Here is a 25,677-nt window from a genome sequence, read left to right on the forward strand (position 1 = left end):
AACATCCAGCAGGGGGCGCCTCACCGCAAATGAAGCTAAATATAGCTCATTGATCTATATTTAGCCTCATTCCCTGGGGTTTTGCAGAGAGGAGCAGCCTGCATTAGCAAAGCTCCTTGCTGCAAAATGTTTTAACCCCTTCAGAAGGATTTACATCGTTGGACTTTACAGATCTGCGGAGGGTAAGTATATTGTTGGTTTATTATGTTTTTTCTTTCACAGAACGAGGGTCTTCAGTGACTGGATTGGGCGTAGAATAAAATACTCCAACAACCATTGTTTTTATTTCATTAAAATAATTTTAAATAATGTGTTTGTGTTTTATTTAACCCTTTACTACAATTGGATTAATCGATAGGTGTCATAATTGACGCCTCTCCATTATTAATTAGGCTTAATGTCACCTTACAATAGCAAGGTGGCATTAACCCTTCATTACCCCATATCCCACCGCTACACGGGAATGGGAAGAGAGTGGCCAAGTGCCAGAATAGGCGCATCTTCCAGATGTGCCTGTTCTGGGGTGGCTGGGGGCAGATGTTTTTAGCCGGGGGGGGGCCAATAACCGTGGACCCTCTCCAGGCTATTAATATCTGCCCTCAGTCACTGGCTTTACTACTCTGGCGGAGAAAATTGCGCGGGAGCCCACGCCAATTTTTTCCGCCATTTAACCCTTTATTTTAAGAGCTAGAACGGCCAAATTTTGCAGATACACTCTACTGACATTAGTAGTGTGGAATCTGCAAAAAAAATGGAGAGAAGACATGGTTTACTGTATGTAAACCATGTCTCAAATCATGTCGGGTTTAGGAAGGAGAAAGAAAAAGCCGGTAATTGAATTACCGGCTTTCAAGCTGTATAGCGCTGGAATAAATATTAATATATATACATATATGTGTCTCACTGACACATATATATATATATATACCTATTCTATGTGTACACATTTATTCTACCTATTCTACTGGAAGCTGTCAGTGTGATTTTACTGTACACCGCACTGAATTGCCGGCTTTTCTCTCTAACAGCGCTGCGTATTTCTCGCAAGTCACACTGCTTGTCCGTGTGTAATCCGTATTTTTCACGCTTCCATAGACTTTCATTGGCGTATTTCTTGCGCAGTACGGTGACAAACGCAGCATGCTGCGATTTTGTACGGCCGTAGAAAGCCGTATAATACTGATCAGTAAAATACGGCAGATAGGAGCAGGGGCATAGAGAATAATTGTGCCGTATTTTTTGTGAGTTTTACGGACGTAGATTCTGCGCTCTTACGTCCGTAAAACTCGCAAGTGTGAAGCCGGCCTTAAAGTACTGAACGTGGCCTTAAAATGGGCGGCTTCCAAACGACGCTGCCTGAAGATTTTCTACTTTTAAGGCCAGTCTCACACGTCCAGATATTTCCGGTACCGGAGAAAACGGTAACGGAGTTATCCGTGTCCGTGTGCTCACGTAGGCCATCCGTGTGGGATCTGTGTGATGTCCGTGAGTACATTTTTAGGGTCTGTGTGCTGTCCGTGTGTCCGTGTATTGCAACAATTTTTACAATTTTAACCCTATGACAGGGAAAACGCACACGGACAGCATCCGTGTGTGGTACGTGTTTTACACGGACCCATTGACTTTAATGGGTCCGTGTGATCCGTGCGCTCCCACGAACACCGACATGTCTCCGTGTTTTGCAAACGGACACACGGTCCGTGAAAACACGCTGACATGTGCAGAGACACATTGATTTTAATGTGTCTACGTGAGTCAGTGTCTCCGGTACATGAGGAAACTGTCACCTCACGTACCGGAGACACTGACGTGTGAAACCGGCCTGACTGCGTCACCGTTTCCAAATCCTGAAGCAGTTAAAAGAAGCAAAGGACAGAAGACGTGCAGTAACGTTTTGTGCTGCTCTGTATTAGGTTTATTTTACGTGGTGCTTTTTCAGGTGGTTTCAGGCGGAATCCGACTGAAAATGACATTGAGCGCCCACTATGTGTTCTTCAAACTGGTGATCTCTGAAAACTGCCTGAAAAAGCTCTGAAATAATAAAAAGAATGAACATATGCCCGGTAATGTAAAAATTACATGTGCATATATTCCATTTTTTGAGTTTTTTTTTTTTAGTTTTTTTTTACCTCTTCAGGCATAAAATGTTTCCGGTTGAAGCATCACCCTCTTGCAAAAGCGGGTAGCTATGCCAGCATACGATAGACGTCATGTGCACATATTGGGGAGTTTTTAATGTTGCAGATTCTCTGCATCAATTAGATAAATTAGGTTAGTCTTCATGCCCACCATGAGCTTTTGGTACTCATTAATTAAAATAAGCTACTTGCACTTTTTTTCGTGACTAGACAGCATTAAAAAAAATCACCAAAAACTCATCACGGGAATATAGCCTCACGTTTGCTGTTATCATTGCATACACACACATATATATATATATAAACATGCGTTTTTTACGCTGCACTTTTTGTCTCTTGTTGCGGTGTCATGATTTAAATAAAGCTGCTTGGGTTTTGATGCTTCCAGGTATTTTGCTTTGACAACACTTTATTGATACAATCATTTGCACATTACATGGATTTTTTTTCTCATGAGTTTTCAGAAACACGCGTGCATTTTATTACCTGTGGATTTTACGCATCTACTGTAATTCCAGCCTAGGGGGGAAAAAAAATCAGCACATAAAATCCAGCGTAACCGCAAAAGAAATTGACATTCCCAAAATTTTAGTTGTCAAAGCAGAATTTTGAGCCTAAAAAAAATACAAGGGGAAAAAAAAATAATCAATCAATTTAAGCCTTGAGGTTCCCCCCACCCACCACATTCGTGTAGCATTTTTCTAAGGATTTTTTTTTTTAGGATACCAAGAAAAGTGATTTATGCTCAGCTGGAAAGTTTTCCTAGTAGAAATGATTTACTGAACCCCTGGATATTTTTTTTTCTTTGCTACACATTGATATAGTTTTTCCCCCACCATCCTGAAGAAACGCTGTAAAATCCTTGCTCAGGATATAGTCACACATTGGTAGGTGCACACACCGCCAAATGCCAGAACAAAGGGTCTACAGCAGAGCACAGCTGAGCAGAGCAGAGCCAGAGCAGAGCACAGCAGAGCAGAGCCAGAGCACAGCAGAGCAGAGCCAGATCCTTCCGCCAGCACACAGCTGCAGCCAGCCCCGCTCCCTGATGGCCACGCCCCCACGCTCCAGCTGCCGGCCACCTGATTGGCTGTTACTGGGCGGAGTATAAAGGAGCCGCAGGTGGCGGAGGCGGGATCCTCACTGCTGATAAGCCTGCTACAGGAGGCCGGGTGGGTCACAAAGCCTCCCTTTGCTGGTTGCTCCCTTTGCTCAGGTCAGTGGGTGTGCTACATGCCGCTGCTGCGTCCATTTTTCTGGCAAAGCGTTTTTCAGCTCACGGTGACTGCTGAGCCCGGCGGATCTCCGGGAGGTCTGGTCTGCCCCTGCAGCTGGTGAGACTCGGGGTCCATGCGTAGCAGCCAGGCTCCTCCTCCTGGCTGGCTATGGGCGTGGTCTGAGTAGGCCCCGCCCTCTGTGGAGCAGTATATATAGCCAGACAGCGGTCAGTAGTGCCAGCTGCTGAGTTGTTGGCTGAGGCGATGTGCGGGCACCCAGGACGCCACTGTGAGCTGGGGGTCAGTGCTGGCTGTATAGAACATTGTTTTGTTTTTGTTGCCCCAAGAATTTAGTAACCTCTCTGCTATTGTGCAATATTAGGTTACACAAGGGGTGTGAATATATATATATATATATATATATATATATATATATCTATATATATATATATATCTATATATCTATATATATCCATCATAGTGCATTTATCTCCTGTGCATGCTGATAAAAAAAAAAAAAATTCCCCCCCATTGTTTTAACCCCTTCATGATGAAGCCCTTTTTCGGTTCTGCATTTTCCGTTTTTTTTTTTCGCTCCCCTCCTTCCCAGAGCCATAACTTTATTTTTCCGTCAATATGGCCATGTGAGGGCTTATTTTTTGCGGGACGAGTTGTACTTTTGAACGACACCATTGCTCTTACCATGTCGTGTATTAAACAGGGAAAATTCCAAGTGCGGTAAAATTGCCAAAAAAAAGTGCAATCCCACACTTGTGTTTAGTTTGACTTTTTTTTTTACTAGGTTCACTAAATGCTAAAACTGACCTGTGTTTGAGTCTCCAGGTCATTATGAGTTCATAGACACCAAACATGTCTAGGTTTTATTTTATCTAAGCGGTGGAAAAAAAAACTTTTTTTTTTTTTTTTTTAACAAACAAAACACTGCATCAATTTCCAATACACGTAGCGTCTCCATTTTTCATGATCTGGGGTTGGGTGGGGGATTATATAGTTTTTTTTCTGTGCCGAGCTGACGTTTCTAAAGATACCATTTTGCTGATACCATTTGATCGCTCGTTATTGCATTTCAATTCAATGTTACTGCGACCAAAAAACTTAATTCTGCCGTTTTGACTCTTGTCATTACACCGTTTAGCGATGAGGTTAACGCTTAATATATGGATCGGGTGATTCTGAACGTGGCGACACCAAATGTGTTCCTTTTTTTTTTTATTTTACTTTTGGCATGCTTCAATAGGCTCCGTGGGAGTCCAGAAGCTGCTGTAACCCAATCGGCTCTGCTACATACAGACGACTAACAGATCACCGCCTGTATGTAGCAGAATACTTCACTTGCTAGGAGTGCCATCCCATCAGGAGACCTCTGGTTGTTGTGCCAACCCATCAGTGACCCGCAATCGCATGACAGAGGTCACCGGTGGATGGATTTCTGGCCCGATGCAGACGTTAAATGCAGCTGTCGTTGTTTGACAGCGGCATTGAATGGGTTAATAGCCGCAGGTGGATCACGATTCCATCCGTGGCTGTCCCGGGCACATGGCTGTAAAAAAACAGCTGACATGTACCGGGAAAGATGTGGGCTCACCGCCGGAGCCCACGTCAAAGCGGGGGACATGACATGCGCAGTACTAGTACGGCGCATGTTGTGAAGGGGTTAAATTGGTGAAAATCATTGAAGGTGATATGCTGCGTTCTTCAAAAACCAAGGTATTACAGAAAATGCTGAGGACAAAACAAGCTATGTGCATGAGATTTCTAAAATCTAATACATTTTCACTGAAAAAAACAATGTGTGAACATGGCCTGGGTCTGAATCAGAGCGAAACTCTCAGACTTGCCTTGAAAAGTGACCTCCATCTCCATACTAGTGATCTGGCTGGTCACAAACTGCTAAAGACTAGCGGGAGGAGCAGTGATGGATGTGGACGGTTGGTAAGTAAAAAAAAAAAAAAAATAGAAGCTTTTCAATAAAAAGTTAGATTGGTGCTTTAAATGCCAGATTGGGGAATGGTGAATCAAAGCAATGTATGAACAAGCCAAAAACTACTTCCAGAAGTGTGGTGTGTGTGTTTTTTTTTTTTTTTTTTTTTTTTTCTATTGTCTATCTTGAGCCCTGGCAACTTGCATCATGGTGGCTCAGTGGGTAGCACTGTCTGCAGCTCAGGGGTCCTGGGTTAAAATCCCACCAAGGACAGCTGCAAGGAGTTTATGTTCTTCCCATGTTTTTGTGGGTTTCCTCCCACACTGCAGACGCACTGATTGGTCCTAATGTAATCTTTATTATTATTATTATTATTATTATTATATTCCGCAGCGCTTTACAGTTTGCACACATCATCATCACTGTCCCCGTTGGGGCTCACAATCTAAATTCCCTATCAGTATGTCTTTGGAATGTGGGAGGAAACCGGAGTGCCCGGAGGAAACCCACGCAAACACGGAGAGAACATACAAACTCTTTGCAGATGTTGTCCTTGGTGGGGTTCGAACCCAGGACTCCAGCGCTGCAAGGCAGCAGTGCTAACCACTGCGCCACCGTGCCGTCCCCTGTAAATTCCATACGGGGACAGTGATGTGTGTAGTGAGCTATGGAATATGATGGCGCTATATAAGCAATGCATAGCAATATGTAGGAAGATTGATCTTGTGCTCGCCTAGATGGGTCTTTTCCTCAAATATCTTGTATCAGGTGACCGGGTTGCTGGTCTTGCTCTTCACCTTGTTTGTTCTTGTTTTGAAAACTCTGGATTTGTCTCCACTGTATGACCATGGCCTTAAAGGGAACCTGTCACCCCCAAAATCGAAGATGAGCTAAGCCTAACAGCATCAGGGGTTTATCTACAACATTCTGTAATGCTGTAGGTAAGCCCCCCGATGTAACCTGAAAGATAAGAAAGAGGTTAGATTATACTCACCGGGGGGGAGGTCTGGTCCAATGGTCATCGCGGTCCGGTCCGGGGCCTCCCATCTTCTTACGTTGACGTCCTCTTTCCTCTTGTCTTGATGCTGCAGCTCCGGCACAGGCATACTTTGCTCTTCCTTCAACAGAGCAGACAAAGTACGCCTGCGCCGGAGCCACAGCGTGAAGACAAGAGGACGTCATCGTAAGAAGATAGGAGGCCCCGGACCGCGACGCCCATCGGATCGGACCGCCCCTGGGTGAGTATAATCTAACCTTTCTCATCTTTCAGGATACATCGGGGGCTTATCTACAGCATTACAGAATGCTGTAGATAAGCGCCTGATGCCGGTGGGCTTAGCTCATATACGACTTTGGGGGTGACAGGTTCCCTTTAATTATATAATTGGTGGGGACATGGGGTGGTTCATGTTCTGCATGGTATTAATGGATGAATTTGTGCATTTTGTTGCCTCTGTTTTCAGATCAGCCCTTTAGCTTGTCCCTCTTTCCCTCACACAATGAGACACGTGCAAATTGCCCCTCGGGCCGCAGCAACTGCTGGCAGCATGGTGAAGCAAGGCATTGTGAGGGGGCATCCTCATGCTAGGGTTGTTGGAGCGCGCAAGATGCGAATCCCTGAGAGAGAGGTCACAGTAACCAGATCCAAGGTGGTGAGTGCTCTCAATCTCCAACCTCAAGATTGCCAGGCTTTCTACAGGCTCCTAGGTAAGAGCACCACTGTCCTGTGGTATGGGGGAAGGCCCCAGGCACTGGCTTGTCATAGCTTTGAAAAAGATTACATCTGACACATTTTAGATCACAGGTGCAGATGGGCATGTCTCCAAAACGTAGGGTTTACTTTCTGTAAACTTGCCCTTGTAATACGACTTTAACTCTAGCGCCACCTATTGGAAGTAGCAATCCTACAAGTCAATATTGACCCTCTAGCAAGTCTTGCCACATGACTTGGTATGTTGCTCCTTAGAAGCAATTTGTACAGGGTGGGCCACTTGTGTGGATACGTCTCGGTGGGCCATTTATAAAGTTGGATCCAAAATGGCCGACTTCAAAATGGCCGCCACGGTCACCACCTATCTTGAAAAGCTTTTCACCTCCCATATACTAATGTGCCACAAACAGGAAGTTGATATCACCAACCATTCCCATTTTATCTAGGTTTATCCATATAAATGCCCCCCCCCCCCCCCCCCCTATATTTGATTACCCAGAGGAGAAGTGCATGGCCTGTAAGTCTCCTTACTGGCATTTCGCTTTCCCACGTGGTAGCACTTCTCCTTGTGGTTCTGTAAGGATGTTTTTATAGTGTGCTTCGGCTTGTGTCCAAACCCTTGCAAAGTAGGACTGAAGTGGCTATAATGATGCCGGCTGAGCCACCTTATGCATCATATCTGGGTGCATACACCTCCTGGAGGCACTCAGACGCAGCGTACTACATGGACTCTATGATGGGGAGGCAGGGGATGTGCAGCTAATGCTCATGGTGAACACTTATAACTGGCAATGGTTTTATCTTTTTTACAGAAAATGAGCTGATACAACAGTTCCTGTCTATGGATGCCTGCTTAAGAATCTCAGACAAGGTAGGTATGGCTGCTGCTGTCTGATGGCTTTAGCCTTCAGCTCAGGCACTGCAAGCTATCTTTGCATTTTATTTGCTGTTGGTGCAGTTCTTGTATTACACCAATAGTTTCTAAACATTTTGTTGGAAATCTAGGTTGTCTTTATGATGGTGGCAGTGTTTGCTTTAGTACAAGAGATGTGATTTTAGCTGTGTAATCTTAACAGCACATGGCCCTAGCCTAAAGTACCATTGCTTGTGTGGTGCCCCTGAGGTCTGGTCACCACAGAGGTACTGCACCTCATCCAGAGGTGTGGGGCTCTGCTCTCGGGCAAGGAGGGGGCATAACTGGGACTCTACACTAGCATCCAACAACACTCCAGTCAGGGCATCTGGGTGTACGCTAAGGGAGGATGGCCTCATCCCAGTCTGGAGAGGGTAACGAAGGAGGGAAAGGAGGAGCTAATTAGGAGGGAAAGTAGTCAGTCAGTGAAGAGGAAGAGACAAGGTGAGAAGTAGAGAAAGGAGAAGCTACAGAAAGAAGGGGTCCTAGGGGCAATCCTACACTTGTTTTTTTTTTTTTTTCCTTTTACTAGGTTCATTAAATGCTAAAACTGACCTATTATGATTCTCCAGGTCATTACGAGTTCATAGACGCCAAACATGTCTAGGCTCTTTTTTTTATCTAAGTGGTGGGAAAAAAAATGCCAAACTTAAAAAAAAATAAAAATTTGCATAATTTTCCAGTACCCGTAGTCTCCATTTTTCATGATCTTGGGTTGGGTGAGGGCTCTTTTTTTTTTTTTTTTTTGTGCCGAGCTGACTTTTTAACCCCTTCCCGACCTTTGACGCATACGCTGCGTCATGAAAGTCGGTGCCATTCCGACCCATGACGCAGCATATGCGTCATGGAAAGATCGCGTCCCTGCAGGCCGGGTGAAGGGGTTAACTCCCATTTCGCCCGATCTGCAGGGACAGGGGGAGTGGTAGTTTAGCCCAGGGGGGGTGGCTTCACCCCCTCGTGGCTACGATCGCTCTGATTGGCAGTTTCACTTTCAACAGCCAATCAGAGCGATTTGTAATATTTCACCTAAAAAAATGGTGAAATATTACAATCCAGCCATGGCCGATGCTGCAATATCATCGGCCATGGCTGGACACACTAATGTGCACCCACCCCACCCCTCCGATCGCCCCCCGATCTGTGGTCCGCTCCCCTCGGTCCTGTGCTCCGCTCCCCCGTCCTCCTGCCCGCTCCCCCCCGTGCTCCGATCCCCTCCCCCCCCGTGCTCCGATCCACCCGCCCGCACAGCGATCCCCCACTCCGTGCTCCAATCCACCCCTCCAACGCCCAAACAGTGGTTTACCCCCACATATGGGGTATCAGCGTACTCAGGACAAACTGGACAACAATATTTGGGGTCCAATTTCTCCTATTATCCTTGGCAAAATAGGAAATTCCAGGCTAAAAAATCATTTTTGAGGAAAGAAAAATTATTTTTTATTTTCATGGCTCTGCGTTATAAACTTCTGTGAAGCACCTGGGGGTTTAAAGTGCTCAATATGCATCTAGATAAGTTCCTTGGGGGGTATAGGTTCCAAAATGGGGTCACTTGTGGGGGAGCTCCAATTTTTAGGCACACGGGGGCTCTCCAAACGTGACATGGTGTCCGCTAAAGAGTGGAGCCAATTTTTGATTCAAAAAGTCAAATGGCGCTCCTTCCCTTCCAAGCCCTGCCGTGCGCCCAAACAGTGGTTTACCCCCACATATGAGGTATCGGCGTACTCAGGACAAATTGGACAACAACTTTTGTGGTTCAGTTTCTCCTTTTACCATTGGGAAAATAAAAAAAAATTGTTGCTAAAAGATAATTTTTGTGACTAAAAAGTTAAATGTTCATTTTTTCCTTCCATGTTGCTTCTGCTGCTGTGAAGCACCTGAAGGGTTAATAAACTTCTTGAATGTGGTTTTGAGTACCTTGAGGGGTGCAGTTTTTAGAATGGTGTCACTTTTGGGTATTTTCAGCCATATAGACCCCTCAAACTGACTTCAAATGTGAGGTGGTCCCTAAAAAAAAAAATGGTTTTGTAAATTTCGTTGTAAAAATGAGAAATCGCTGGTCAAATTTGAACCCTTATAACTTCCTAACAAAAAAAAAATTGTTTCCAAAATTGTGCTGATGTAAAGTAAACATGTGGGAAATGTTATTTATTAACTATTTTGTGTCACATATCTCTCTGGTTTAACAGAATAAAAATTCAAAATGTGAAAATTGCAAAATTTTCGCCAAATTTCCGTTTTTATCACAAATAAACGCAGAATTTATTGACCTAAATTTACCACTAACATGAAGCCCAATATGTCACGAAAAAACAATCTCAGAACCGCTAGGATCCGTTGAAGCGTTTTTGAGTTATTACCTCATAAAGGGACACTGGTCAGAATTGCAAAAAACGGCAAGGTCTTTAAGGTCAAAATGGGCTGGGTCATGAAGGGGTTAATACCTTTTTTGTGGAGATATGATGGTTATTGCATCTTAATGCAATGTCATGGCAACCAAAAAAGGTAATTCTGGCTTTTTTTTTCTCTTGGTTCACTGTTTAGCGATCAGGTTAATCCCTTTTCTTTCATTAATCGGGTGATTCTGAATGCGGCGATCTTAAATGTTTTGGTTTTCTAATTTTATTTTGAATGAGGCAAGAGGTGTCACAAATTTTATATATAATATATAATTAATTTTTCTTTACTTCTGGCATGCTTCAATAGTCTCCCTGGGAGATTAGAAGCTGCCATAGCCCTATCAGCTCTTCTACATGCAGGTGATGATCAGATCGCTCCTATGTAGCTGAATTACTCACTTGCTATGAGCGCCGACCACTGGGTGGCGCTCACAGCAACCTGGCATCAACAACCATAGGTCTCCAGGAGATCTCTGGTTGTCATGCCAATACACCTGTGACCTGCAATCACATGATGGGGGTCACCGGTGTGCGTATTTCCAGCCCGATGGTCGGAAGCGCCATTTAAATGCTGCTGTCAGTGGTTGACAGTGGCATTTAACTAGTTAATAGCCGCGGATGGATCGCGATTCCACCCACAATTATTGCGGGCACATGTCAGCTGTTCAAAACAGCCGACATGTCGCTGGAAAGATATGGACTTGCCACCAGAGCCCACATCAAAGGAAGGGATACCAACATCGGTGTTAAGGTACTCCTGGTGTCGGTAAGGGTTAAGGAGTAAGTCTCTTATTTCATGAATCAATAGTACTCTAGCTTCTCTGCTGACTTAATACGAGGATGTGGCAGCTGCAACGATCAAGCTTCTAATTTAGATGGGGAAAGGCTAGAGGAAGAGCAGCGCCTCCATAAAATCTTATAAGCACCAACTGTCATCTCATTTCAGTAATGTGTCTAATCTGGAGACAGATTTTGCTGTGATCAGTCTAGGAGGAGCAAGCAGCAGATATATGCTGGTATAGGAAATAAATATTGCTGGTTACCCTTTAGAGGGAACCAGTCAGGTCCCACATACCCTGAAAACCACCGGCAGTTGTGTCTGCATATATAAACTACCTGTGTTGCATTACCTGCATTGAGTTTAGAAACCCTTTCTAAAGATCTGTTTATGATGAGTAAATGAGGGCTCTGACTAGTCCAGGGGGCATTAGTGTCCCAGACTAGTTGGCCCACCTAGCATGTTATCGCACCCCTGTGGTGCTTTTGGCTGGCGTCATGCCAATGTTATCATAAGGGTTATACTTGTGGAGCGCCCCCAGACACAGGGCCACGCGTTTCGGTACCGGGCCTCTCTGGTTCGGTTCTGAGGCTCACGGTGGCTAGACCCGGTCCGCGACCCTGCTAAGGGGTGTCCAATAAAGGTGGTAGTCTGTCAAGGGTTCGTGACGCCACCTGTGGTCTTCGGTCAGGGTGACCGACGCTGCTGTGGGGTCCGCTGGGGTGATGGAATGGCAGCTGGATGGTATACCTTCCCACAGGTGAAGTATGTCCACAGGGCTTCCCAGTAAGGTGGATGGTGATGGTGTAGGGTGCAGTCAATAACGAGGACACAAGGTTGCAGTCTCTTTACCTCTTTACTGAAGGCTTCAGGATCCTCAATCCAGAGCACGCTTAACAGGGCTCGGAGACCGACTGGCCGGTCTGATGTACACTTCCAGAGTTTCCCTCGCAGATTGAAATCGTTGCCTACCACTAGCGCCTGTGTTGTAGTCCTACCCTGCTGAGCATTCGGAATAGTCCTCACAACTGCTGTTCTCGTTCGTTCTCTACAGCTCTCTTTAGTTCCAGATGTTACTAGTTTCTCGTCCCCCAGGTATATTTTGGCTAGGACGCACCCGTATGACGGGAAGGCTTGGAGCTCTTCCGGGACCCTAGAGACTCCCCTCTCCCACTGTTGCCCCCTATGTCTTCTTAAAAAAATTTAAGGTAGACAGCCAACCTATAATTAACTGTCCTGCGGAGTTTGAAGTAAGGCCTAGAGTCAGTTACTCCCGTGGTGTTCCGGCTACACACCTCAGTAGGATGTTGCCTCGGTCTCACGGCACGACTCCTACTGGTCCTTTTTGCTTGATCTTGTTTACTGTTCCACAATATCCTTCCTTTCTTATCTCTTTCTTAGGATACCGCCGCAAGGTAGTGCAGGCGCGGTTCCGTTACGTTCTGTTCTGTTCGCTAGGCACCTGCCAGGTTCCCACGCCTGACAGGGACCCCCCTGTGTCTTCTCCCCGCAACACCCCCTGCCACGGGATGTTGCCTAAATCCAACCCAGTCAGCTTCTGACTAACTTCCTCCCCAGCCCCTAGTTTTACCAGTGTGAGGAGTGGCCCAATAAATAAAGCCTTTTTCTCCCCCTAGTGGCCGGAGTGTGAAGTGTAATGTGTTCTGGTGATACCTGGTCAGTAGAATTCCTTCAGTGCCATCAGACGTACCATCACTCCCCTTAGTGGCAGAGTGTCATACTGCAATGACCAGATCTCTGGGGCGCTGCACTTGCCTTGCGCATGCACGCAGCTTCTTCCCTCTCATCATTGATCGCCAGCTTGAGAGGTGCATGATCTGAGTGCAGAGTTCGTCATGCGCCTCTGAGGTCAGCATGCTTACACCCAGCTTCAGAGGATCAATGATGATGAGGAAGCTGCGCGCATGCACCAGATAAATATAGTGCTTGCAATTGTAAGGAAATGTTGGTTCACTCTTAACCTCTGTAGATAAGTGATGTATGAACCGTCTGTAGCCATAATGCTGTACACTCATTGTGGGTCATCTGATGTGACTGCTTTGCTCTCCTAATCCACAGTATCTTCTCGCAATGGTTTTGGTGTATTTTAAACGTGCAGGCCTCTACACCAGTGAATATTCCAAATTGGACTTCTTCGTTGCTCTGTAAGTAATCCTTAATGTGCACCACAGGTCTTAAGTCTGTCTAGATTCGCCTTATAATATTTTAGTCTGCAAACCTACATGACCATCTTCTAGTCACTTTGCCACATCAGTGTTGGTCCTAAAAACTGTATCTTCTTGCTAGAAGAAAGTGGGAGACTTGTCTTTATTCACACCGCCAAATGAAGGCCATGTTTCTCGGACTAGTCATGGCTCCAACTCTCCAGATTTATTAGGAATACCAGCAGGGCAGTAAATTGCAATGCATAGAACCATTAGACCTTATTGTGAGTTTAAAGGGACTTTCGTAACAGAATGACTGTTCCAACCAAGGCCAGGTACTCTGCGACATGGCATGGCCAAACATTTAATTGCACCTTCCCACTTTTTTTTTTTTCACCACCATAGGACTCCCTCTACTGCATGCCTCCCTGACAGAAAACTGTCTCACTTCACTTTAGCCTAGTCCAACCGTTAACCCTAACCCTAATTGTCTATTCGTAATGCCACACATTACTAAACATGTCAGACATAAAAATACATTAAAACAATACATATATAATACAAAAACCCACAACTTGAGGTGTATGTATGTGTATATATGTATGTATATATATATATATATATATATATATATATATATATATATATATATATATATACATACATACATACATAATTTCTAATTTTTTTTTTTTTTGCATAATTAAGAACGTAATAAATGCACCTGGCTTTGCTCCACAACAAACTCATGGGGCCCATTAGCTTGTGAAGCCTACAGTATACAGGTCCTTCTCAAAAAATTAGCAGTGTTAAATTTCATTATTTACCATAATGTAATGATTACAATTAAACTTTCATATATTATAGACTCATTATCCACCAACTGAAATTTGTCAGGTCTCTAATTGTTTTAATACTGATGATTTTGGCATACAACTCCTGATAACCCAAAAAACCTGTCTGAAAAAATTAGCATATCAAGAAAAGGTTCTCTAAACGACCTATTACCCTAATCTTCTGAATCAACTAATTAACTCTAAACACATGCAAAAGATACCTGAGGCTTTTATAAACTCCCTGCCTGGTTCATTACTCAAAACCTCCATCATGGGTTAGGGTACCGTCACACTATACGATTTACCTACGATCACGACCAGCGATATGACCTGGCCGTGATCGTAGGTAAATCGTAGTGTGGTCGCTGGGGAGCTGTCACACAGACAGCTCTCCAGCGACCAAGATGCCGAGGTCCCTGGGTAACCAGGGTAAACATCGGGTAACTAAGCGCAGGACCGCGCTTAGTTACCCGATGTTTACCCTGGTTACAAGCGTTAAACTAAAAAAAACAAACAGCACATACTTACATTCTGGTGTCCGTCAGGTCCCTTGCAGTCTCTGCTTCCCGTACTCACTGACTGCCGGCCGTAAAGTGAAAGTGAAAGCACAGCCGCTGTGCTCTGCTTTCACTTTACGGCCAGCAGTCACAGTGCTGGAAGCAGACTGCAAGGGACCTGACGGACACCAGAATGTAAGTATGTGCTGTTTGTTTTTTTTAGTTTAACGCTTGTAACCAGGGTAAACATCGGGTAACTAAGCGCGGTCCTGCGCTTAGTTACCCGATGTTTACCCTGGTTACAAGCGAACGCATCGCTAGATCGCATCGCTAGATCGGTGTCACACACACCGATCTAGCGATGACAGCGGGAGATCCAGCGATGAAAGAAAGTTCTAAACGATCTGCTACGACGTACGATTCTCAGCAGGATCCCTGATCGCTGCTGCGTGTCAGACACAGCGATATCGTAACGATATCGCTGGAACGTCACGAATCGTACCGTCGTAGCGATCGAAATGTTATAGTGTGACGGTACCCGAAGACTAGCGACCTGACAGATGTCAAGAAGGCCATCATTGACACCCTCAAGCAAGAGGGTAAGACCCAGAAAGAAATTTCTCAACAAATAGGCTGTTCCCAGAGTGCTGTATCAAGGCACCTCAATGGTAAAGGTACCTTCACACATAACGATATTGTTAACGATATCGTTGCTATTTGTGACGTAGCAATGATATCGTTAATGAAATCGTTATGTGTGACAGCGACCAACGATCAGGCCCCTGCTGGGAGATCGTTGGTCGCTGAATAAAGTCCAGAACTTTATTTCGTCGCTGGACTCCTGCTGACATCGCTGGATCGGCGTGTGTGACACCGATCCAGCGATGTCTTCACTGGTAACCAGGGTAAACATCGGATAACTAAGCGCAGGGCCGCTGTTATGGCTGGCAATCAGGCAACACAGCGTGCAGTAATCAGCGCACATACAGAGATCTGGCAATAACCAAAAACAATAGGACGAGCTCTGAGACGTGGAATCTCTGTAGACTGCAGTACCTGATCTATCCTCACACAACTGTAAGCAGCAGTGGATTGCGCCTATCAACTACCTATGCAACTCGGCACTGCCTGAGGAGCTGACTAGCCTGAAGATAGAAATACAAGCCTGACTTACCTCAGAGAAATACCCCAAAGGAACAGGCAGCCCCCCACATATAATGACTGTTAGCAAGATGAAAAGACAAACGTAGGAATGAAATAGATTCAGCAAAGTGAGGCCCGATATTCTAGACAGAGCGAGGATAGCAAAGAGAACTATGCAGTCTACAAAAAACCCTAAAACGAGAACCACGCAAAGGGGCAAAAAGACCCACCGTGCCGAACTAACAGCACGGCGGTGCACCCCTTTGCTTCTCAGAGCTTCCAGCAAAAGTTAATAGCAAGCTGGACAGAAAAAACAGAAAACAAACTAGAAGCACTTATCTAGCAGAGCAGCAGGCCCAAGGAAAGATGCAGTAGCTCAGATCCAACACTGGAACATTGACAAGGAGCAAGGAAGACAGACTCAGGTGGAGCTAAATAGCCAGGCAGCCAACGAGCTCACCAAAACACCTGAGGGAGGAAGCCCAGAGACTGCAATACCACTTGTGACCACAGAAGTGAACTCAGCCACAGAATTCACAACAGTACCCCCCCCCTTGAGGAGGGGTCACCGAACCCTCACCAGAACCCCCAGGCCGACCAGGATGAGCCACATGAAAGGCACGAACAAGATCTGGGGCATGGACATCAGAGGCAAAAACCCAGGAATTATCTTCCTGAGCATAACCCTTCCATTTGACCAGATACTGGAGTTTCCGTCTAGAGACACGAGAATCCAAAATCTTCTCCACAATATACTCCAATTCCCCCTCCACCAAAACAGGGGCAGGAGGCTCCACAGATGGAACCATAGGTGCCACGTATCTCCTCAACAACGACCTATGGAATACATTATGTATGGAAAAGGAGTCTGGGAGGGTCAGACGAAAAGACACCGGATTGAGAATCTCAGAAATCCTATACGGACCAATAAAACGAGGTTTAAATTTAGGAGAGGAAACCTTCATAGGTATATGACGAGAAGATAACCAAACCAGATCCCCAACACGAAGTCGGGGTCCCACACGGCGTCTGCGATTAGCGAAAAGCTGAGCCTTCTCCTGGGACAAGGTCAAATTGTCCACTACCTGAGTCCAGATCTGCTGCAACCTGTCCACCACATAATCCACACCAGGACAGTCCGAAGACTCAACCTGTCCTGAAGAGAAACGAGGATGGAACCCAGAATTGCAGAAAAATGGAGAGACCAAGGTAGCCGAGCTGGCCCGATTATTAAGGGCGAACTCAGCCAACGGCAAAAATGACACCCAATCATCCTGGTCAGCGGAAACAAAACATCTCAGATATGTTTCCAAGGTCTGATTGGTTCGTTCGGTCTGGCCATTAGTCTGAGGATGGAAGGCCGAGGAAAAAGATAGGTCAATGCCCATCCTACCACAAAAGGCTCGCCAGAACCTCGAGACAAACTGGGAACCTCTGTCAGAAACAATATTCTCAGGAATGCCATGTAAACGAACCACATGCTGGAAGAACAAAGGCACCAAATCAGAGGAGGAAGGCAATTTAACCAAGGGCACCAGATGGACCATTTTAGAAAAACGATCACAGACCACCCAAATGACCGACATTTTTTGAGAAACGGGAAGGTCAGAAATGAAATCCATCGAAATATGTGTCCAAGGCCTCTTCGGGACCGGCAAGGGCAAAAGCAACCCACTGGCACGTGAACAGCAGGGCTTAGCCCTAGCACAAATTCCACAGGACTGCACAAAAGCACGCACATCCCGTGACACAGATGGCCACCAGAAGGATCTAGCAACCAACTCCCTGGTACCAAAGATTCCTGGATGACCGGCCAGCACCGAACAATGAAGTTCAGAGATAACTTTACTAGTCCACCTATCAGGGACGAACAGTTTCTCGGCCGGACAACGATCAGGTTTATTAGCCTGAAATTTCTGCAACACTCTCCGCAAATCAGGGGAGATGGCAGACACAATGACTCCTTCTTTGAGGATACTCGCCGGCTCAGATAACCCCGGAGAGTCGGGCACAAAACTCCTAGACAGAGCATCCGCCTTCACATTTTTAGAGCCCGGAAGGTATGAAATCACAAAATCAAAACGAGCAAAAAATAACGACCAACGGGCCTGTCTAGGATTCAAGCGCTTGGCAGACTCAAGATAAGTAAGGTTCTTATGATCAGTCAAAACCACCACGCGATGCTTAGCACCCTCAAGCCAATGACGCCACTCCTCGAATGCCCACTTCATGGCCAGCAACTCTCGGTTGCCCACATCATAATTACGCTCAGCAGCAGAAAATTTCCTGGAAAAGAAAGCACATGGTTTGAACACTGAGCAACCAGAACCTCTCTGTAACAAAACCGCCCCTGCACCAATCTCAGAAGCATCAACCTCGACCTGGAACGGAAGAGAAACATCAGGTTGACACAACACAGGGGCACAGCAAAAACGACGCTTCAACTCCTGAAAAGCTTCCACGGCAGCAGAAGACCAATTAACCAAATCAGCACCCTTCTTGGTCAAATCGGTCAATGGTCTGGCAATGCTAGAAAAATTACAGATGAAGCGACGATAAAAATTAGCAAAGCCCAGGAATTTCTGCAGACTTTTTAGAGATGTCGGCTGAGTCCAATCCTGGATGGCCTGAACCTTAACCGGATCCATCTCGATAGTAGAAGGGGAAAAGATGAACCCCAAAAATGAAACTTTCTGCACACCGAAGAGACACTTTGATCCCTTCACGAACAAGGAATTAGCACGCAGTACCTGGAAAACCATTCTGACTTGCTTCACATGAGACTCCCAATCATCTGAGAAGATCAAAATGTCATCCAAGTAAACAATCAAGAATTTATCCAGATACTCACGGAAAATGTCATGCATAAAAGACTGAAAAACAGATGGAGCATTGGCAAGTCCGAACGGCATCACCAGATACTCAAAATGACCCTCGGGCGTATTAAATGCCGTTTTCCATTCATCTCCCTGCCTGATTCTCACCAGATTATACGCACCACGAAGATCAATCTTAGTAAACCAACTAGCCCCCTTAATCCGAGCAAACAAGTCAGAAATCAATGGCAAGGGATACTGAAACTTAACAGTGATCTTATTAAGAAGGCGGTAATCAATACACGGTCTTAGCGAACCATCCTTCTTGGCTACAAAAAAGAACCCTGCTCCCAATGGTGACGACGATGGGCGAATATGTCCCTTCTCCAGGGACTCCTTCACATAACTGCGCATAGCGGTGTGTTCAGGTACGGACAAATTAAATAAACGACCCTTAGGGAATTTACTACCAGGAATCAAATCGATAGCACAATCACAATTCCTATGCGGAGGTAGGGCATCAGACTTGGACTCTTCAAATACATCCTGAAAGTCCGACAAGAACTCTGGGATGTCAGAAGGAATGGATGACGAAATAGACAAAAATGGAACATCACCATGTACTCCCTGACAACCCCAGCTGGTTACCGACATAGAGTTCCAATCCAATACTGGATTATGGGTTTGTAGCCATGGCAACCCCAACACGACCACATCATGCAAATTATGCAGTACCAAAAAGCGAATAACTTCCTGATGTGCAGGAGCCATGCACATGGTCAGCTGGGCCCAGTACTGAGGCTTATTCTTGGCCAAAGGTGTAGCATCAATTCCTCTCAACGGAATAGGACACCGCAAAGGCTCCAAGAAAAATCCACAACGTTTTGCATAATCCAAATCCATCAGATTCAGGGCAGCGCCTGAATCCACAAACGCCATGACAGAATATGATGACAAAGAACACATTAAGGTAATGGACAAAAGGAATTTGGACTGTACAGTACCAATAACGGCAGAGCTATCGAACCGCCTAGTGCGTTTAGGACAATTAGAAATAGCATGAGTAGAATCACCACAATAGAAACACAGTCTGTTCAGACGTCTGTGTTCGTGCCGTTCTACTTTAGTCATTGTCCTGTCGCACTGCATAGGCTCAGGCTTACTCTCAGACAATACCGCCAGATGGTGCACAGATTTACGCTCGCGCAAGCGACGACCGATCTGAATGGCCAAGGACATAGACTCATTCAAACCAGCAGGCATAGGAAATCCCACCATTACATCCTTAAGAGCTTCAGAGAGACCCTTTCTGAACAAAGCCGCTAGTGCAGATTCATTCCACAGTGAGTACTGACAATTTCCTAAATTTCTGACAATATACTTCTACATCATCCTGACCCTGGCATAAAGCCAGCAGATTTTTCTCAGCTTGATCCACTGAATTAGGCTCATCGTAAAGCAATCCCAGCGCCTGGAAAAATGCATCAACATTACTCAATGCAGAATCTCCTGGTGCAAGAGAAAACGCCCAGTCCTGTGGGTCGCCGCGCAAAAAAGAAATAATAATCAAAACCTGTTGAATAGGATTACCAGAAGAATGAGGTTTCAAGGCCAAAAATAGCTTACAATTATTTCTGAAGCTCAGGAACTTAGTTCTGTCACCAAAAAACAAATCAGGAATCGGAATTCTTGGTTCTAGCATCGATTTCTGATCAATAGTATCTTGAATCTTTTGTACATTTACAACGAGATTATCCATTGAGGAGCACAGAGCCTGAATATCCATGTCCACAGCTGTGTCCTGAAGCACTCTAATGTCTAGGGGAAAAAAAAGACTGAAGACAGAGCTAAGAAAAAAAAATGATGTCAGGATTTCTTTTTTCCCTCTATTGGAAATCATTGAAGGGCTCCTTGTACTGTTATGGCTGGCAATCAGGCAACACAGCGTGCAGTAATCAGCGCACATACAGAGATCTGGCAATAACCAAAAACAATAGGACGAGCTCTGAGACGTGGAATCTCTGTAGACTGCAGTACCTGATCTATCCTCACACAACTGTAAGCAGCAGTGGATTGCGCCTATCAACTACCTATGCAACTCGGCACTGCCTGAGGAGCTGACTAGCCTGAAGATAGAAATACAAGCCTGACTTACCTCAGAGAAATACCCCAAAGGAACAGGCAGCCCCCCACATATAATGACTGTTAGCAAGATGAAAAGACAAACGTAGGAATGAAATAGATTCAGCAAAGTGAGGCCCGATATTCTAGACAGAGCGAGGATAGCAAAGAGAACTATGCAGTCTACAAAAAACCCTAAAACGAGAACCACGCAAAGGGGCAAAAAGACCCACCGTGCCGAACTAACAGCACGGCGGTGCACCCCTTTGCTTCTCAGAGCTTCCAGCAAAAGTTAATAGCAAGCTGGACAGAAAAAACAGAAAACAAACTAGAAGCACTTATCTAGCAGAGCAGCAGGCCCAAGGAAAGATGCAGTAGCTCAGATCCAACACTGGAACATTGACAAGGAGCAAGGAAGACAGACTCAGGTGGAGCTAAATAGCCAGGCAGCCAACGAGCTCACCAAAACACCTGAGGGAGGAAGCCCAGAGACTGCAATACCACTTGTGACCACAGAAGTGAACTCAGCCACAGAATTCACAACAGGCCGCGCTTAGTAACCCGATGTTTACCCTGGTTACCATGCTAAAAGGAAAAAAAAAACAAACACTAGATACTTACCTACAGCTGTCTGTCCTCCAGCGCTGTGCTCTGCACTCCTCCTGTACTGGCTGTGAGCCGGAAAGCAGCAGTGACGTCACCGCTCTGCTTTCCGGCTCACAGCCAGTACAGGAGGAGTGCAGAGAAGCAGAGCGCAGCGCTGGAGGACAGACGGCTGTAGGTAAGTATCTAGTTTTTTTTTTTTTTTTTTTTACTTTTAGCATGGTAACCAGGGTAAACATCGGGTTACCAAGCGCGGCCCTGCGCTTGGTTACCCGATGTTTACCCTGGTTACCGGCATCGTTGGTCGCTGGAGAGCGGTCTGTGTGACAGCTCTCCAGCGACCAAACAGCAACGCTGCAGCGATCCGGATCGTTGTCGGTATCGCTGCAGCGTCGCTTAATGTGAAGGGGCCTTAAGTCTGTTGGAAGGAAACAATGTGGCAGAAAACGCTGTACAACGAGAAGAGGAGACCGGACCCTGAGGAAGATTGTGGAGAAGGACCGATTCCAGACCTTGGGGAACCTGAGGAAGCAGTGGACTGAGTCTGGTGTGGAAACATCCAGAGCCACCGTGCACAGGCGTGTGCAGGAAATGGGCTACAGGTGCCGCATTCCCCAGGTAAAGCCACTTTTGAACCATAAACAGCGGCAGAGGCGCCTGACCTGGGCTACAGAGAAGCAGCACTGGACTGTTGCTAAGTGGTCCCAAGTACTTTTTTCTGATGAAAGCAAATTTTGCATGTCATTCGGAAATCAAGGTGCCAGAGTCTGGAGGAAGACTGGGGAGAAGGAAATGCCAAAATGCCTGAAGTCCAGTGTCAAGTACCCACAGTCAGTGATGGTGTGGGGTGCCATGTCAGCTGCTGGTGTTGGTCCACTGTGTTTCATCAAGGGCAGGGTCAATGCAGCTAGCTATCAGGAGATTTTGGAGCACTTCATGCTTCCATCGGCTGAAATGCTTTATGGAGATGAAGATTTCATTTTTCAGCACGACCTGGCACCTGCTCAGTGCCAAAACCACTGGTAAATGGTTTACTGACCATGGTATTACTGTGCTCAATTGGCCTGCCAACTCTCCTGACCTGAACCCCATAGAGAATCTGTGGGATATTGTGAAGAGAAAGTTGAGAGACGCAAGACCCAACACTCTGGATGAGCTTAAGGCCGCTATTGAAGCATCCTGGGCCTCCATAACATCTCAGCAGTGTCACAGGCTGATTGCCTCCATGCCACGCCGCATTGAAGCAGTCATTTCTGCCAAAGGATTCCCGACCAAGTATTGAGTGCATAACTGAACATTATTATTTGATGGTTTTTTGTTTGTTGTTAAAAAACACTTTTATTTGATTGGATGGGTGAAATATGCTAATTTATTGAGACAGGTTTTTTGGGTTATCAGGAGTTGTATGCCAAAATCATCAGTATTAAAACCATAAAAGACCTGACAAATTTCAGTTGGTGGATAATGAATCTATAATATATGAAAGTTTAATTGTAATCATTACATTATGGTAAATAATGAAATTTAACACTATATGCTAATTTTTTTTTGAGAAGGACCTGTATTCCGACTGATGGAATGGGAACTGTTGAACTGGTAAATTCTGAACTGTTCCAAAGAGACCGGTGTCTGAGATTGCACATGTGTGAGCTTCTGAATAATCACTCCACATCCTGTAGACATCTACCCTGTCACTATCTGGAGGCTGAGAGCTGTGCTTCATAGCTTCCCAGAGACAATGATTGTCCAACATTTCTGTAAATCGGGGGTGGCAGTGACTGCAGCGCTTCCATGCCCAGGCAAAGATTTTTTTTTTTTTTTTTTCAACATTCTGTCCTTATGGAGCTGGTGAATCCTCTAAGTGACAATTACTCTTAACTTCTAGATCATCGTGAAAATATGTATTAAACCTTCTTCAGCCAAAGTGAAATCTCTGCTTAATAGCTGTCGTGTTTTTTTTTTTTTTTGTTTTTTTCCTAGCTACTTGGCTAATGACATGGAGGAAGATGATGAGGACTATAAATATGAAATCTTTCCATGGGCCCTTGGTGACTCTTGGCGGGAATTATACCCTCAGTTCCTTCGGGTACGGGACAGTTTCTGGGCAAAAATGAACTACAGAGCTGTTGTGAGTCGGAGATTTTGTGATGAGGTAAATGGCCGAACATGAGAACTGATATGGGAAAACATGGCAGTATGGGCTTGATAGAAATTGCTTGGTTTTTTTTAGGTGATGTCTAAGGATCCCACGCACTGGGCTTGGTCCCGTGAACGCCCTATCCACCATAGTGGGGCACTAAGGAGTTATCTCAGAAATGAGGATGGCTTGTGTCCTCGTGGGCCGGGCTTCACACCTCCCAGCTGTGCACTTTGCTGCAGGATTGGCAGCGGGGCATCAGAAACTGGAACCGACAGCTGTTCCTCACCGGAGCAGGAGACCATTTCTTTTTGTAATGCACAGTGGCCCCAGGACCTTCTCGTGTTGCCGCCAGATCTGCTGCTGGAGCCAGAGTCCACTTATGACATCCACAGTAAGGTCATGCGTTCATAGTGTTGGGTTTTTTTCTCATGAAAAAACAAGTTTAATTTTATTTTTATTTTTTTTTTTTCCTTCCTCCAGTGTTTCAGGAGCCCTTGGTTGGACTGGACTCTGGAGGTGCGGCTCTAGACTGGCATCTTTAGCACCTAATGTCCGCACTATTTTTCTGAAACGCACTGGAAACATAAAGGAGGATGCAAGCACTTATCACTTGGTTATCATCAGTCTGAGACAGGACAGACTTGGTTGGGTTGGTCTAAAATAAAGCTCCCTAATTTATTAGCCCTGTCAGCAGGCTGCAACGTCCGTATTCTATGTAAATAAGATGTAAATTTAGTGTAATTATGAGGTGGTCACTAATAAAAGTCATCAAGTAACAAACATCCGTTTTGTTCCTCTGTACATAGGAGTGCTCTGACTCTCGCCATGTTGTGGAGCATACTCAAGATCACACTTATGACTTAAAGGATCCGCTTTAAGCCTTTTATTTCCATCCTCTTTAAGCTGTTTCTTTAGCCAGTTGCCAGAAGATTAGTCCAATGTTAAAGCTGTAAACTTAAATGGATTGTCCACAACTTGGCCAACCTACAGATCTTGTCAACTTGCACAATGACCTCTGCATGAGAACTGTCCATCATGCACTGTAAAGTGCAGTAGATTTTCTGCACTCATACAGTATAAAAGCAGCTGTTTGCACCGTGTGAACTTGGCCTTAACTCTCATTTTATTATATAGTGTAACAGAAAATATAATTTTTTTTTTTTTTTGGTGCTGTGAAATTAAGTTTCATTTCTCAATAGTTAACCGATAAGATATTTATAAATGACAACTTTGGAGACTACTCAAACTCTATCAGGAATAGTATAACACAATCTGGCCACATTTATAGACAAAGGAATAGGGTCCTGTTGTGTGAAAATGTCACTTCAGATTGTGTTATGCCATGAGACGTGAGTATTGTCAAGAGCTGCTATTTATTGCCATCTTTTTAGTTGTTTTTCAATGACTGATTATATATATATATATATATATATATATATTCAATCAATCAGAATGAGAAATTGTGGCATGAGATCTTGTCACTAGGGGGCAGCAGCATCTCGGTGCCTCGATGTCCTGCGCTCTTCTGAGCCGCTCTTGATTTTATGGACTACAACTAGTGATGTAACGGCGGCATGTGGCTCCTGTGGAAATTAATTCCTGCTGAAATCGCTTGTAATTAAGCAATCATGGCTGAGCCTCCACGATTCAAGAAGTCTCATTGAAATATGTGCGCTCTGTCTAGTTTTTAATTTTTGGTTATTTTATTTTAATAAACTAGTGTGGTTGCAGATTGTTACACCAGGTTCCTGCATTATTTGATGACAATCACAAGAAACCAAGCAGTTCATTTTCTGTAATCTTTGCTGATGTAGTATTTGGGCACAAAACATATTCACATTTCCATCTACAGTAGTTTACATTGACTCACTGATTATACATGGTGGCACTGTACAACATGGCATCACTTCAGTAATATGGTGTTCGTGATTTGAACACTCCATTCATTGTCTGTCCTTCACTGACTACAGCCCTCTGCAGTGACGTCTTTCGTCTAGCCTAGATAGATTTTTTTTTTTTTTTTTACTATAACTTTCAGGGCTGGCCTACACGTTGACTCCGGTCCCACTTCCTCTGTGCCATCTCGGGGCTTACCACTGACTGACAGATAACCCTCCTTTTGGGCTCTACTGGGGCAAGAACGTGCTTGGAATGTGTGTTTTATTTTTGGGGACACTGTTCTGTGAGTGGAATAAGAGGTACAGGTATTAAGGGGAGGGTGTTCTGAAAGATCAGCCATAGATCTGTTGCATTCTGCAGAG

General features: G+C 45.1%; 1 protein-coding gene across 1 annotated transcript; it reads left to right on the plus strand.

Moving 5' to 3' along the window:
* Positions 1 to 6,766: 6,766 nt before the first annotated feature.
* Positions 6,767 to 24,159, plus strand: SPDYC (speedy/RINGO cell cycle regulator family member C). Its single transcript, XM_069738838.1, has 6 exons — positions 6,767 to 7,004; positions 7,821 to 7,879; positions 13,175 to 13,260; positions 23,257 to 23,428; positions 23,507 to 23,807; positions 23,897 to 24,159. The coding sequence occupies exons 1-6, from the start codon at positions 6,797 to 6,799 to the stop codon at positions 23,956 to 23,958; spliced, it is 888 nt and encodes a 295-aa protein (XP_069594939.1). The 5' UTR covers positions 6,767 to 6,796; the 3' UTR covers positions 23,959 to 24,159.
* Positions 24,160 to 25,677: the final 1,518 nt, after the last annotated feature.

The sequence above is a fragment of the Ranitomeya imitator genome, chromosome 9, assembly GCF_032444005.1.
Source record: "Ranitomeya imitator isolate aRanImi1 chromosome 9, aRanImi1.pri, whole genome shotgun sequence".
NCBI classification, from domain to species: Eukaryota; Metazoa; Chordata; class Amphibia; order Anura; family Dendrobatidae; genus Ranitomeya; species Ranitomeya imitator.

What these genes read in the sequence shown, in the direction of transcription:
- SPDYC (XM_069738838.1), top strand. Translation starts at nt 6,797, where the DNA reads ATGAGACACGTGCAAATTGCCCCTCGGGCCGCAGCAACTGCTGGCAGC. An exon ending in GGCTTTCTACAGGCTCCTAG is followed by an intron (nt 7,005 to 7,820) that starts GTAAGAGCACCA and finishes TCTTTTTTACAG; the next exon opens with AAAATGAGCTGATACAACAG. An exon ending in TTGGACTTCTTCGTTGCTCT is followed by an intron (nt 13,261 to 23,256) that starts GTAAGTAATCCT and finishes TTTTTTTCCTAG; the next exon opens with CTACTTGGCTAATGACATGG.